Genomic DNA, 15,629 nt, shown 5'->3' with positions numbered 1-15,629 from the left:
CAACAAAGACAAAAAGAAGACTGTCTGGTTTTATGTACAGTCCCGTTCTTTCCTATATATTAGTGAATTACTCCTAAATTTAAGAGTGGAAAACTTTGAAAATACATCTAATTTCCTTCCAAATGAGTGACCCAAATATATGACCTGATCAATATTCAAATATTAGCTAATACTGTTTATGTTTGCTTACATCTACATAATATAATTGTGGAAAAAATCATCAGTCATTAGAGATCATATATTTATTTAGAATGAATTTAAGATGAATGCCCTGCTAGCAGAATAAAACAGTGAGTAGTTTTAGTCATATATGTGTTGTATCTCTTAATAAAACCCTCAAACTTCTCTCTAGTCGAAAGTCAGTATCTAACACAAATCCTTCGTAACTAGGAATGAATATGAAGTAAATCTTGAATTAACTAAATTACAGAATGCTTCCTTTAGGAAATTCTCTAATCAGGAAAAACTCCAGTCTCAGTTAAAAACTGAAATAAAAATATTAATTAAAAAAACAAAAATATTGCCCTATAAACAAGTTATAGATTCTATCCAATTCTGATCTTTCTCTCTGACCTCTTAAAATTGCACAGGCTTTACATAATGCCCTGCACTTTTACAAATTAGACCTTTTTTAGTCTTCATGTCCCTCTGAGTTATGTGCAACTAGGTTAAGAATGAATATAGATACTTAAACTAATAGAGCATACTGCTTTCCAAACTCGATGCAGCACTGCAGATATAATTATACAATGCCTTTAGCAAATTATGTAGTTGACCTACTGGATAGATTCACCAGTAACCCCATAAAATGACTAGCAATTCAGTGTTGTACACATTCTCCACCATTCACAAATGGAACTATGTACAAATTCTAAGTTAAATCGAATATTATGTTAAAGTAATCTATACAGTCACATAAAATCAAGTACAACCTTAAAAATAAATAACAAGTATTTGAGTTAGAATACAATTTAAACATAAAAAGACTCATAATAATCAGTTATCTTTTTACCCTCAATATTAAAAAAAAAAAAAGGCCTGCAAGTGCACAGAATCTTGAACAAAGTAGCTAATAGCTGCTGAATGCATAAATCAAAGATCCACAGAATAGTTAACCCTTGGTATACCATGAAGATCCAATGGGCCCAATTTTAGGTTCTGAACTTCTTTTCTGAGCAGCTCTATTTTAAGATTAATACTTTATAACTTTTATTCTTTTTTTTTAAAGATTTTTTTGATCTGGACCATTTTAAAAGTCTTTACTGAATTTGTTACAATATTGCTTCTGTTTTATTTTTTTGGCCGTGAGGCATGTGGGCTCTTAACTCCCCAACCAGGGATTAAACCCACACCCCCTGCACTGGAAGGTGAAGTCTTATCCACTGGACCACCAGGGAAGTCCCCCCTTTTATTCTTTCTTAGAAGTCTTCCAAAAATCACAGAGAAAACTCACTTAAGAAAAAAGAAGAAAAAAACTTAGTCTGTCTGGTAACTGCCATGTGAATTCACTGGACCCTTTTACAAATCTAAGATATACTGTGGTATCTTAGTGATCTTATTTTTTTCCTCTATCTTGAAACGCTTTGTTATTTCATCATTCTAGGGATTATTTCATCATTACTTATCAATTATTCCTAACTAAAAAAAAGATTAAAATAATAAGAATTTGGAAGAATAATGTTATGCCTAGAAGATATAATAATGCATCCTTCTTCCATTTTCTTACTTTGTCACCTAAAACATTATATCGTATTCCAAAAAGCATAAAATAAGGATGCAGACCCCATCTTTGGAGTCTGCTTTTATCTCTCATTAATACAGCTGAAAATTCAAAATGTCTTATTTTCCACCTATATTGACAGAGGAAGATGTTACATAATTAGATAAATCAAAAGATTTTTGCAAAGAGACAGATAGCAGTACTTTAGACTTTAATGACATTGGTAAACTGATCATATAAGTGAAATCTCAGCCTATGAGTCTTTAGATGATGATATCCTAGGTGAATTTTATAAAACTCAAGAACTAATGCATAAACAATGTATTTCTAAGGACATACGGCATTCTTATCCACTTAGTCATTCAAAAGAAAGGATTTCTTCATACAGTATTTCATGACTAGAACCTAGACCATTCCATTTTGCTAAAAGGATGTGTATCAGTATTCTTATCTTTAATGCCATTTGTACACTGCAATTTACTTGACAGTAAGTGGGCAAATATTAAAGCCAGATTTGTACACAAAGATGACTGGAAGGAATTAGATGATGTAGAAATTAAAAACAATTGGACTGCACATTCAGGATGTTTACTCATGTAATAAAGAAATTATTTTACAACAAATCACAATCTAGGGCTTTTTAAATTTCGTAAAGTATTGCCGTTAAACGCAAGAAGAACCAGAAGTGATGACAAGCTGGAACCTCATACATTTGAATGTTTGACAACTAATGAGCAGTAACTTGCATTGAGGACATTGCCCACTTCTGGTGTATATATATATATATATATAATATATATATATATATATACCTTTGAAACCAGGAAAACATGGAGTGAAAATCTGAATTTCTATATTTAAATGCCTATTAAAATTTCTATAATAAAGTTGTTATATGCCATTCCTTTATACTTCTCTAAGTTATTTATAAAGTGACTTATATATATATATATACATACACACACACACACATATATATATATATATTTTAAAGTTCATTCGTCTCAAATAGTAAATGATGATGACTTTTTCCTGATATACTAAGGGTTAGGATGGATATTTAATTATGATAATTTCTAAAACTTATATTTAAGATTTAAAAATACAAAAAATATTAACATAAGAGCATTCTAAATAATACAATAGCTAACAATTATCGTAGCAATCTCTGTGTTGGGTCTTCGTTTCTGTGCGTGGGCTTTCTCTAGTTGCGGCGAGCGGGGACCACTCTTCATCGCGGTGCGCGGGCCTCTCACTGTTGAGACCTCTCTTGTTGCGGAGCACAAGCTCCAGACACCAGGCTCAGTAGTTGTGGCTCATGGGCCCAGTTGCTCCGTGGCATGTGGGATCTTCCCAGACCAGGGCTCGTGTCCCCTGCATTGGCAGGCAGAGTGTCAACCACTGCGCCACCAGGGAAGCCCAACAAAAGCTCTTTGAGGCCTCAACGATTTTTTTTTTTCTTTTGCGGTAAGCGGGCCTCTCACTGTTGTGGCCTCTCCCGCTGCGGAGCACAGGCTCCGGACGCGCAGGCTCAGCGGCCATGGCTCACGGGCCCAGCCGCTCCGCGGCATGTGGGATCTTCCCGGACCGGAGCACGAACCCGCATCCCCTGCATTGGCAGGCGGACTCCCAACCACTGCGCCACCAGGGAAGCCCTATCCTGTAGCAATCTTTAGAAATAAAACTAAGCCAGAAAAATTTAGGAGTAAAATAACTATTTACTTCTATCTATTGTCAAAGTATATAAAGCGTACGTGGATCATCAATGCAGATGCTTATGTCAGAACGATTTTGATGCAAGTATTATACTAACTCCAAACAAATACACCACCTGAATTAACTGGTTCCAAGATTGCTTATTTCTGATGAATCTATTAATATGCAAGAGAATCTAAAAAAACAGAACTGGCAAAAATTAAAAGTACTGACTTTCTCTTACACTATAATCTGATATATGTCAAAGATTTCAAAGTACTAATTTGCACAATTCCTCTAAACAGATATTCCATCCATGTAGTTCTGTTATGAGGCTCCTAACCCATAACACAGAAACCATGTAAGCCATAACTGTGAGTAAATCGTAATGTAGCCATTTGGCTGTTATATTGCTACTCCTGCCAATTTAACCTAAATTTAAAAGAAAAGGAAGTGGTGAGGATTTGAACCTGGAATACCCCAGAAGAGGATCAAACTGGTAAAGGTTCAATCTACCACACTATAAAAATTAACTGCACCAGAATATTTAGTGTTGTGTCTACTTTCACATTTTACTCATTTTCTTTCTCTTCCTTAAATTGCTCTAGCCTTTTCTAAATTCAATTCTCTAAATGAATTAACGTTTTCTTTTTCTTTTTCTTTTTTTTTTTTTGCATAAGTTGTTTCTTCTTTACCCTTTCATTACTGCTAAAATACATATACATACTGGCACATGGCATGGCAGTAACAGACGCTTTGAGGTCAGCCAAGGGTGTTCATTCTAGTCTAAACATCTGCAGTTAGATAACAAACCAGTATTTTAAGATCAGTATTGAAAGGAATCTTCCCTATATACTAGAGAACTATTGTCCCACTCCATTTCACTGAAATAAATGCATCCTATTCATAAGTTTGCTACATTAGTGATTCACTGAAAACAGGATTGCATTCTAATGAATAAGGGTTTAACTCAAACGTAAACCAAAGTAATTTAATGATTACAATCTATTTTGCGTCACTCTGTCTATAGTACAAACACAGACAATTACAGGCCAGTGCTGTGTTTCTCAGTTTTCTAAGCCTATTCTTATGGATGAAAAAGTACAGAAATAACCAACTAAAGGGATACTACATGTATAAAATGCTAAGTAAACCACATTTCAAAAAATCTAGTTTACAGAATAATTTATAAAATTCTAAAAATGCACAACCTTAGAAAAATGACTGGACATAAGAGAAGAGCCTGCACAATATTTACAATTAAGATGTTTAAATTACTTTGTTAAAATTTACTTTTGAAATCGCATAGGTACAGTATTAACTTCTGGGTCACTGTATTATGCCTACATTTAAGATCAACATCAGTATTTGCTGCCTTTTTTTTAATTCCAAAGGTAGTTTCAACATTTTCAACAACCAGTCCTGAAAATAAGTCAATTTACACAAAATAATAATATCCTTGTAGAGACACTTGTTTTACAGTTGACAAAGAACCTTTTTCTAAATTTTGTACCTGGAGGCCTAAGATCTAACTAGCATTAGGGTATACTAACAAAGTATTCTTTAGAAGAACCAAGAACTTTTCTCTTAAGATAAGCCTAATATAAAAGTAACAAATACAAATTTTGAACACTTGAGTTATGGTAACAAGAAACTTTATCCCTTAAAATGCAATGTTAGAGCACCCTCTGCTGACTAATCAACTCAAATCACTCTTTAAAAAGAGATCCTTAATTTGAATTAAGATCTGCACTTTCCATTTCCCATACAATTTTTAAAAGCACTAATCAGATAAGGCCTCCCTGGCATCTCTCTACAAATCAACAACATATTAAGTATTCATTATGTGCATACCACTGTTCTTAAATACTTTTCTATTCTAATATAGACAAATTAACATAAGTAAGTAGAACATACAGAATCAGAGAAAACAACAACTAAGAAACAGAATATCAGCATGTATGGTAGAAAGAGCCCTCAAAATATGGTCCTACTTGCTCATTTGAGTAAGTTATTTATTTGAGCCTCAGTTTTCTCAATTAAAAAAAGAGACTTATTTAGATTCATTTTTTCATTCAACAAACATTTACGTAGCACCTCTTACGAGCTACTGCTTAAGGTACAGAGCACCTGCTCAAGCATCTCACAGATGATTAAATATTTGTAATAATAATTAATATGAATAGGAGAAAGGGTTACAGAGAGAGAAGGAATATCAATTTATGCTTTCTTCCTTCTTTTATGAATTGTCTAAACTGGTGTTTGATTTCCTTTCACACTTGAATTTACTTAAAACTCCAAAGAATCAAGTATAAGGCAGATATTATCATCCTACTGAAATAAATGCTCCTCTATGCTTAAGACACATTTATGGTCTCAAAAGTCCAAGTCCTACAAAGCTTCAGTGGTAGCTGCTTCCCTACAATGATTATCCTATCCTATGAAGCCCACTGCTTAAATGCCAGATAGATATTGACAGCCTATTTCCAGGAAGATAACTCTTATCACACAAGAGAAAATTGCTATTGTTGGGAGCAAAGAGAGAAAAGATCAGAACTTAGCCCAGAGGTCCTAAATTCTATTCATGCCTCGATAAGTTATTCATTCCTCAAACATATGGAATACCTAACACTACAGGAAAAGTTGTATCAAAAGCCATTAAATACAATGAGTGTACAGCAAGACACAGCTATGAAAGTGGTATCATGCATAAAAAGCTTATGCTAACACCCCAAAAACTAAAATGAAGATATGTGAACACAATTGCTTTCACATAAGCTCTCTAAAAGGAAAAATAATTTCACTCTTTAATAAAAGACTTTCAGAAGGGATAAATAATGACAAAGTAGGAACACATCTCTTGAAGCCAAAATCATCACTCTGTTGTAACAGGGAGGAATGGGTCTAAATGTTGTTTACTGATATCATATATAGAATACAAACCTACAGAAGACAAATCATAGCAAATACAAAAATAATCACCACACAAGATAAATTAAAACGGCAGCTGAAAGATGATGACTTAATAATCATTTACTATAAAAGCTAAATTGAGGTTTCCCATCTTTTCCAGAGTTTCTCAACTGGGGGTAGTTTTGCACCCCTTGCCCCAGGACATTTAGCAACATTTTTACTATCACAACTGAAGGGCGTGCAACTGGCAGTAGTGGGTAGAGACCAGGGCTGCTGCTAAAAACACTACGACATACAGAGTAGCTCTCCTACAGCAAAGAATTATCTGGGTCCAAAATGTCAGTAGGGCCCTTGTTGAGAACCCATGCTTTACAATGATAAAACTGAAAAGCCCACTGTCAGTCGTATGAGTTCTTAAGGGAATCTATAACTAATACACATAAAGCAATACAATTTCAACATCCATCTATAATACAGATAGAACTGTCAAGAACACAAGAGATATCCTATTGCTGCTACTCACCCACAATCTTTCCCCCTCCTTCCTCTCCCTCTACTCTCCTGATCCTTGCTCCTCTTATACTTCTTTTAAGCCACCTTCCCATTCCAAAACCTCCAACTCTTCTGAGAAATAAAAAGAAACAGAAAACATTGACTTATCTATGCTGCCAGAGGTCTAGAACTATTCAAGAGTCATAATGAGTCTGATAATGTGATTATGAAGCTCAGTATTCTGTTTTGACTAAATAATGAACGTTATACAAAAGAAAAGAAAAAAAAGGTTAGTGATGTGACCCATAACTCAATACAAGATATCACCTTGCATGTCTCTAAATCATTAAGAGAAATCTACCCACTCTTGGAAATTCATCAGCCCAAGGTGAGTTCTAAAAGTTCACTCCTTGTTTCTAAGTAATCCTTGGATTCAAGTCAGCTGCACTTATTACACACCTACTAGCTTCCTTTTATTTGCTTTAAGTCTCTTTTAAAACTCTTCATTTTTTTATTATTCCCAGATTCAAAGAGCAAGTCCATTATTAAACTATTTATATTTTTCATATTTCACTTAAAGCTTGACTCAGCCTGTATCTTTCTCATTCAACTACATCTATATGGCAGCATTTCAACACCTATATCTCAGCATATCTTGAATCATTTTTTAACATTCTTCTCCCTGTAATTTCTTCAATTTCATTAAATATTTTTGGAAGCACAATGACCAAAGCTCCCAGTAACAGAGGAAGTACAAAATTACATCATCTATACATGGATAAGCCCAGATTTATGTGTCTGAAAAGGATATTTATTTTAAATGTTTCTGAAAAAATAGTATTCCGATATACTACCAAAATTATTTTTCACACAAAAAGGAAATCAATATAATTTAAATACTAAACCAAGGCTAAACAACATGTGCTTATAGCACAGTGGTCAACTATATATGACAATCAGTTTAAAAGATGCCCCTTTAGGTAATCATGTGTATATAAAGTTCTGGTTTATAAAGATTTTAGAGATAGAAAAAAAACTGAATAGTGTCACAGAGTGACTTATTCATAAGGGCGTTTTAAATATACGTTTAAAAAAATAAAAAACAAAAACTCCATAACCAAATATACTATTATTATGCCATATAAAAAAATCTATTGATGAAAATATACAAATCTGTCCAGTCTCCCATGCATCCAAATAGAAGAAATATTGCCAATAAAATATTCCAGCATTGGTTTAAAATTCACTGTATTATAGAGCTAGACTAGTGATTTCTTGTATAGAACTTTTAAAAAACTGCTTCAAGGCACTATACCTTCTTAAAGCTAGTATATACTCAACGCTTAATAATGCAGAAAAATTCACTCACCATTTCAGTGGTGTGCCTTCATATTCAAACCATATCTCACTAATGTCTTCTTGTCTCATAACCTTCTGAAAGTGCTTTTTCACTTTGTCAGTTACCAACGTCAAATAACTTACTCTTGGCAAAAGCAACTGAAATGAAAATTTGTAAACCATATTTATTTACTATTTTTTCAAAAAGAAATATACTAAATAGGTTTTTTAATATATTTTGAATATTCTGAAAAACAACAATTTTCTTTGCATTATTTTGAATATTCCACACAATGTCAACTGCTTTTTATAGAAAATCAAAGGCTAAAGGCTAAGATGTTTTCAAATTTCTTATGAGGTCATTACTTATGTATAGCTTACAAGATAAATGCCTAGAATAATAAACAACACAAGTCTATGTGCAATCTTTCTGTAATACTTTTTTCCAAATAAAAATACAATGCAATCAGATGTCATACTATTTAGGATACTTATTAGTTCTATCAAATTTAACTTAAAAATTAATAAGATTCACCTGAGTTAATTCAACTTCTGAGAAGATAATCAACTCAGTCTAATGTACACCTTGACTTATCAATCAGGACTTCTCAATTGGTCCATCACATTTTGATAATCTACTGTGTACTGGCTTAGTTGCAGTGAAGAACACCAAGACAAGGACATAATCTATCCTTTTCTATGAGGCTAAAATAAAGTGGAGGCTAAAAACAAAACAAAACAAAGAAAACTCATAAAAAGTACTTACAAAAATACTTCATGGCAGCAATAGAAAGACCTTTGAAGGTGGAATAGAAATTTTCATTTGATAAACAGTGAAGCCCACTATGATATCATTAATGGCATGATGAAAAACAGTACTTGAGGAATATTCTAGCCATTGTATGTAAAAATTGCAATAAGGTAAGATTCTAGATAGGAAATCTGTTCAGGAAATATTACGAGATGAGAAAGAAGGAATGGAAAAGTGGGGGCAGTCTGGAAGTCAGAACAGATTTTTGTGATTACTAATGAAGAAATCTCAAGGAGAGAGGTAAGTTAGATGGCTGACTTTTGAGCTACACATTTAAATATTTAAATGCAATGAAGTACAAGCTTAGAGTATAATGCTGGTAGACTGATGATCCTCCCACTGTCAATCAACTCCCTCAATCTGTCCGTATGGAGGCTGGACCTACTTGGACTCTGGAGAGAGAAAAGTCTAGAAAGGAACACTGAGGTTGGTAAAGCCTCAACTGGAATAGTATGAAGGCTGTCAGCGTTTTTCCCCTAGGAAAGGTACCCAGAAAGAAAACATAAAAGAGCAAGAATTTATTTAAAGAACATACAAGTAGATAAAAGGAGGAAACTGGCAAAAATTCATGTATTTTCCTCCTTTGCAGCAGACTCTCTAGCCATTTCTTGTTTTCCTAAGCTTCTGTCTTCTTTTGCTGGTAAAACTGTTTTGTTACTCTCTTTCAGCTGCTTCTGTGAGTGTAACTCTGCATCAGTTTTCATGCTGCTTATTCAAGGTTATGTCTTTTGATCAGTAAATTACGTAGAATTATGTAGCAGGCTGGGAAATATATACAAAGAGAAATATTCTGGTTAAAGGGACTCTGATACTTAATCACTGAAGATCAAGGTAACAGGCCCCAGTTAGGTAAGGGAACATGACACTAGTCCTAGGAGCTACAGGGTACAGGGGTATGGGCAGTAGTTGGCATGCTCCAGTATGGAATAAAAGGTACTAATACTAGGAACAAGGTGTTGGATAGCTGTGTGGATTCAACAGAACATAAGTTCCTCTTTTATAAAGAAACAACTAGAATGTGATTAGGGAAGAAAAGAAAAGGAAACTAATACTATGTATAAGGAAAAGCACTAGCTGTTTTACAGGCAGAATTATGATCACCTCTATTTTACATACAGCTTAAATAACTTGCCAAAACCATATTCTATTAAATAAATGGCAAAGAAATGATTCATTAGAGTCAGAAATGACAGAATCAAGTAGAGAAGTATCATGGACAGTCTCTAAGAAATTAAAATAGCACGGTAAATTAGCCATTTTAAAACAATAAATAAGGGCTTCCCTGGTGGCGCAGTGGTTGAGAGTGCGCCTGCCGATGCAGGGGACACGGGTTCGTGCCCCGGTCCAGGAAGATCCCACATGCCGCGGAGCGGCTGGGCCCATGTGCCATGGCCGCTGAGCCTGCGCGTCCAGAGCCTGTGCTCCGCAACGGGAGAAGCCACACAGTGAGAGGCCCACGTACCGCAAAAAAAAAATAAATAAATAAAATAAATAAGTATGGTCTATTAGTCCAATAGTTCTATGTTAGTAAGTCAAGGATTTTAAAATGTCTGTTGGGCATTGCATAGCTATCTATTCATATTACCCTATGGAGATCACAGGAAGGAAGATATTTCAGGACTAAATGAGTATGGATATCAGCTCCTGATTTTGGAAAGAGCTGTACTACATGCATACGGTTCAACCAAATTTGCTGAAAAATTCACAAATGATTTTCATGAAACAAAAACTTATTTACAATAAGGAATGAGGAACATTAGAATGTAAGCTCCATTAAGACAGGGGTTTTCATCTGTTTTGTTCACTGCTAACTAACATTCCCAATGCCCAAAATAGTGCCTGCTTCATAGCAGGCATACAATAAATATTAATGAATCGGAGATGCAAAAGGTTAAGTGGGACAAAAGGTCAAAAAGTGATAAATTGTAAAAGAATGCTCATTCTTCAGACGGAAGGTACACTAAAATGTAGCTGGAATCTTCTGTCCTAAATTAGCCTGTGTGAGTAATCAGTAACTAATATTAATATCTATACGTAGTAGCACTAAGAAATAACTAGAGTAGGTATAGATACTTTATCTAGTAAATATTTAAATAGGTAAAAAGGGAAAGAAAATAACAGCAAAAAGACATCACCTTGCCTTCTACATCCAGATTGTATCACATAAGGCTTTTCTTTGGTGTAGCAAATTGGTTTACTTCAAGTTCATTTTTTAAAATTGCGGTAAAATATACCTAGTGTTAAATTTACCAGGTTAACCATTTAAATGTATAGTTCAGTGGCATTAAATACATGCACACTGCTGTGCAACTATCACCACTGTCCATCTCCGGAACTTTTCATCATCCCAAACTCAAATGCTGTACCTATTAAACAGCAATTCCCCCGTTCTCCTCTTCCCCCGGGCCCTTTGTAATCACTTTTTTACTTTCTGTCTCTTTGAATTAGACCATTCTAGGTACCTCATATAAATGGAATCATAAAATATTTGTCCTTTTGTGTCTGGCTTATTTCACTTTGATTAATGTCTTCAAGGTTCTTTAAGTTCTTTTAATACAAAAAGGATTAACCCCCCTGGGGACACTGTCCACTATGTGGACCCTGTCATTCCCTTATTCCTCATTCAGCACTGTCAAGTACTCAGTATGACGCAAGTGATTCATTTTTTTTTCTGTACAGCTTATAAGTAATACATGTTTTACATAGTTGTATAGATTACTTATGTTTCAGAAAAAAAGTGCCCGTAATATTATTTGTCTACACCAAATTCTATTTTGTCCAACAATTTTCAATTATAAAATTAGAGATTCACTTATCTAAAAACAAAAACAGAATTAAAATACACTAGAATTCTGTCCCATTTCAATGTGTGAGGCATCACACTAGGTGATGAGGATAGAGCACTGAATGAGACAGAAAGAATTCTTCCTCTCATGGAGCTTACAGGCTTGAGATGCAGACAGTAAAAACAAAATTACAAATATGATGAATGCAAAGAGGAAGTAAAGAACGTTATAGGAGCAAGTAGCAAAGAAATTTAACCCAACCTAGGAGCTCAGGGAAGCCTTGACAGGAAGTCAGTTTTAAGGCAAGGGTCAAAAGGGAAACAGGAATGAACCAAACATGCGTTGGTGTGGATGTCTGGGTGTGAGTAGGGGTGGGAGATACTGCTGCTCATTCCAGCAGAGGGAACTGCAAGAAGGCATGGCGTGAATACAAAAGGACAAAGACTGGCACATGAGGAATTATAAGAAGTTGAATACAACAGGACTGTAGAGATTTAGGACAGAATAATACTGAAGAAGCAAGGGACCAGATCATGAAGAACCTTGCAAACTATATTAAGGATCCTAAAGACAATGAAAAGCCACTAAAGGTTTCTAGCTGGCAGGTGACAATGTCAGATACGTGTTTTGAAAAGATGACTCCAACTGCAGACTGGAAAATGGAAAGAGGGCAAGACTGAAACCAGGGAAATTAGTTAATACTATACAATACACTAGTTTTTTGTTGTTGTTGCTTTATAAATTTATTTATTTATTTATTTGGCTGCGTTGGGTCTTCGTTGCTACGCACGGGGGCGAGAGGGGGCTACTCTTTGTTGCGGTGCGCGAGTTTCTCATTGCGGTGGCTTCTCTCATTGTGGAGCACGGGCTCTAGGCACGCAGGCTTCAGTAGTTGTGGCATGCGGGCTCAGTAGTTGTGGCTCGCGGGCTCTAGAGCGCAGGCTCAGTAGTTGTGGCACACGGGCTTAGTTGCTCCGCAGCATGTGGGACCTTCGCAGACCGGGGCTCAAACCCGTGTCCCCCGCATTGGTAGGTGGATTCTTAACCACTGCGCCACCAGGCAAGTCCCAATACACTAGTTTTTAAATGGTGGCCTGAACCAGGCTGTATCAGTGGGTATGAAAGGAATCAGAAAAGCGTGAAATATTTGAGATGTAAAATCAGATGGACTAAATTATGAATGAATGTCAGGGATACGGTAGAAGGAAGTATCAAAGCATGAGTCCCATATTAATTACTGTAAGAGTAATTAATTAACTGGATGATAAAACAGGAAGGGAAGATGGCAGATAATCAGGTTTTCTGGAGTAAAGATGATGAGTCCAGTTTCAAACACACTCAGTCTGAGTTCCTTCAAGACATCTAAGTGAGGCTATCCAGCAGAAAGACATATAGGTCTGGAGCTCAGGAGAAAAATCCTGGGGAGCTGTCAATATAAAAATGCTCAACAAAGACATAAAAATGGAGTGAAAGCTCTAGGGGGGAGAAAAACAGTGAAGTGGAAAAAGAAAAACAAAAGGCAAAGCCCCAACAAATGCCAACACTGAGCAACAAGCAAAAGAGGTCCCCTGGCAAAGGGGACCACAGAAGCAAAACCAGGAATGAGGCACTGCAGAGCAATGGAGAAAACAGCCAACGACATCAAATAGTGCTGAGAGATCAAGCAAATGAAAGTTCAAAAACAGACTCTAGGTCTGGTGAAAAAAAAAAAAAAGATGTCATTAGTGACAGTGACAAGAACAGTTCTGTTGGAGTAGGGTGAAATATGATTACAGTGAAGTAAGTGATGGGAGATGGGAAGGAAACAATGAGTACAGACAGTCTTTTTAATAAGTCTGGCTGTGAAGGAAAAGCAAGCAGTTGAAAGGAGGATGGGGTCAACAGAGGGTTGTTTTAGGATAGATAGGATTTGAGACAATATAAATGCTGCAAAGAAGAAGTCAGTAGATAGAAAAATTTGAAAGTAAAGTAAATAGAGAAGCAGGAGATGGGATCCAGAACACAGATGGAAGTCTGGGCCTTGTCTAGGAAGAAAGCACACCTCCTCCATTAAAACAGGAGAGAGGAGAAGTAAAAATATGTTGAGTGCAGATATGTTTTACAGACTTGGTGGCAGAAAGTTAAGGAAGGTCCTATTGTATGGTTTCTATTTCCTTTGTGAAGTAGAAAGTGAGGTCACCTGTCAAGAAAGATGAGGTCAGGACTCAGAGAAATAGTCCTAGCGGAGAAGAACAGAGACAGCTAACTAAGGAAACATAAGAGGAATGCTGGGAAATGTTTAGGGTCCACTCTAATCGATGACCACATATCTGTGTGATTTCCTCTGGTAACAAGTCACAAACTATGAATGCAATTTAGTATGTATGTTTCATACTGGATAATCTAAATGAAAAGCAACAGTTCAAATGAATATAACAGAAACAACAAAAACAGAAAAGTTGCCTATTTTCTAACAAATTTCCTTCCTAATACTCCCTGTAAAATAAGATGTAATTCTCAATGATATACACATATAGGATGATGGTTGAAAGATTTATACGGAGCCAACAAATAGACAGGAATATGTCTAACATTAACATGATTTTCCAATGGAAACAGGAAATTCCAGAAGACTATATGAATAATAATTTATAAATTTGGTACAAGTAGATATTTTTAAATCTAGTTTCTAAGAAATAAGCTATGAACATTAATAAAAATAAACTACATTCCCTTTCACCCATCCTTCCTGCACCTCCACGTGAACGTGAATGGACTCTTCAACCCTTGGTGACAACCCTGTTATGTTACCTCACCTGAACTTTGAGAATGTCTGGGAAAGAGGTCTACTGGCTCTCAGGCTATGATATTTTCATCTCATTTCATCCAGAATCTTTAAAATATTATCATTATTATAACTCAGAGCAATTAACAAATACATTCAAGTTTAATTTACAACCAAGAGACAGGTGAACTAAAATCATGTTGGCACTAAAATGCTCACCTATAATAATTCTAAGGGTAACCACTGCTAGTGGTTTTGTATATTGTCTTTCTTATACTTAAGTACGTATGTGTTTATTAAGTATGTATGTATGTAAAGAACAAAATCTGAATTATGCTGCATGGTTTTAAAATCCAGTTCTTTGTTTAATATTTATTATATGCCTATCACCCAATATTCTGCAAAAACATAATCACAATGACTATGTAAGAGTTTCTTTTGGGGGAAGAATTAGGAAGAATTCAATAAAAAAATCAATTACTATTAGACAAAACAATCCTCTTCCTCCAACAGCTATCCCCCGTTACTCTTTGCCATTTTTAATTCGATTAGAAACAGACAGAAAACAACTTACCCTCTAGTTCTCACAACGGTCTTTTCATATTTAAACAGATTCATATATAAGGAAGGAAAAATGTTATATTCTTTACTTGGATTTTTTTTTTAACTGCAGAAAGTGTGTCAAACATCATACTCTGATTTAAAAGTAAACAGTCTTAAATTATATATTTCTTAGTTTTTGCCACTTTGACCAACTGGACACATATACTCTTTTTTGTTTTTTTTTGTTTTTTTTTTTGTTTTTCTTGCGTTATGCGGGCCTCTCACTGTTGTGGCCTCTCCCATTTGCGGAGCACAGGCTCCGGACACGCAGGCTCAGTGGCCATGGCTCACGGGCCCAGCCGCTCCGCGGCATGTGGGATCTTCCCGAAACGGGGCACGAACCCGCGTCTCCTGCATCGGCAGGCGGACTCTCAAGCACTGCGCCACCAGGGAAGCCCCACATATACTCTTTTGTTTAGATACTATCAGAAAGCTTAAAGTTTTCATTAAAATAGCAAAAGCTAGTTTGAAAACAAACATAAATGATATCCTAACCCATGCTACAGG

The 15,629-nt window shown here is 35.5% G+C and overlaps 1 protein-coding gene across 4 annotated transcripts in view; it reads right to left on the bottom strand.

Moving 5' to 3' along the window:
* Positions 1-15,629, bottom strand: part of ATG5 (autophagy related 5) — a 120,140-nt gene that overhangs the window by 96,957 nt on the left and 7,554 nt on the right. For 3 of the 4 annotated variants that reach the window (XM_007465761.1, XM_007465763.1, XM_007465762.1), the window contains exon 3: positions 8,190-8,317. The exons of the other annotated variant lie outside the window; for it this stretch is intronic. In XM_007465761.1, coding sequence (XP_007465823.1) covers positions 8,190-8,317 — 128 coding nt within the window. The remainder of the gene's footprint in view (positions 1-8,189; positions 8,318-15,629) is intronic. 4 annotated transcript variants of the gene reach the window in all.

This window comes from Lipotes vexillifer, unplaced genomic scaffold (genome assembly GCF_000442215.2).
Source record: "Lipotes vexillifer unplaced genomic scaffold, Lipotes_vexillifer_v1.1 scaffold732, whole genome shotgun sequence".
Lineage (NCBI taxonomy): Eukaryota > Metazoa > Chordata > Mammalia > Artiodactyla > Lipotidae > Lipotes > Lipotes vexillifer.
The sequence above is the reverse complement of the archived record's forward strand: the minus strand, read 5'-3'. Positions and strand labels throughout refer to the sequence as shown.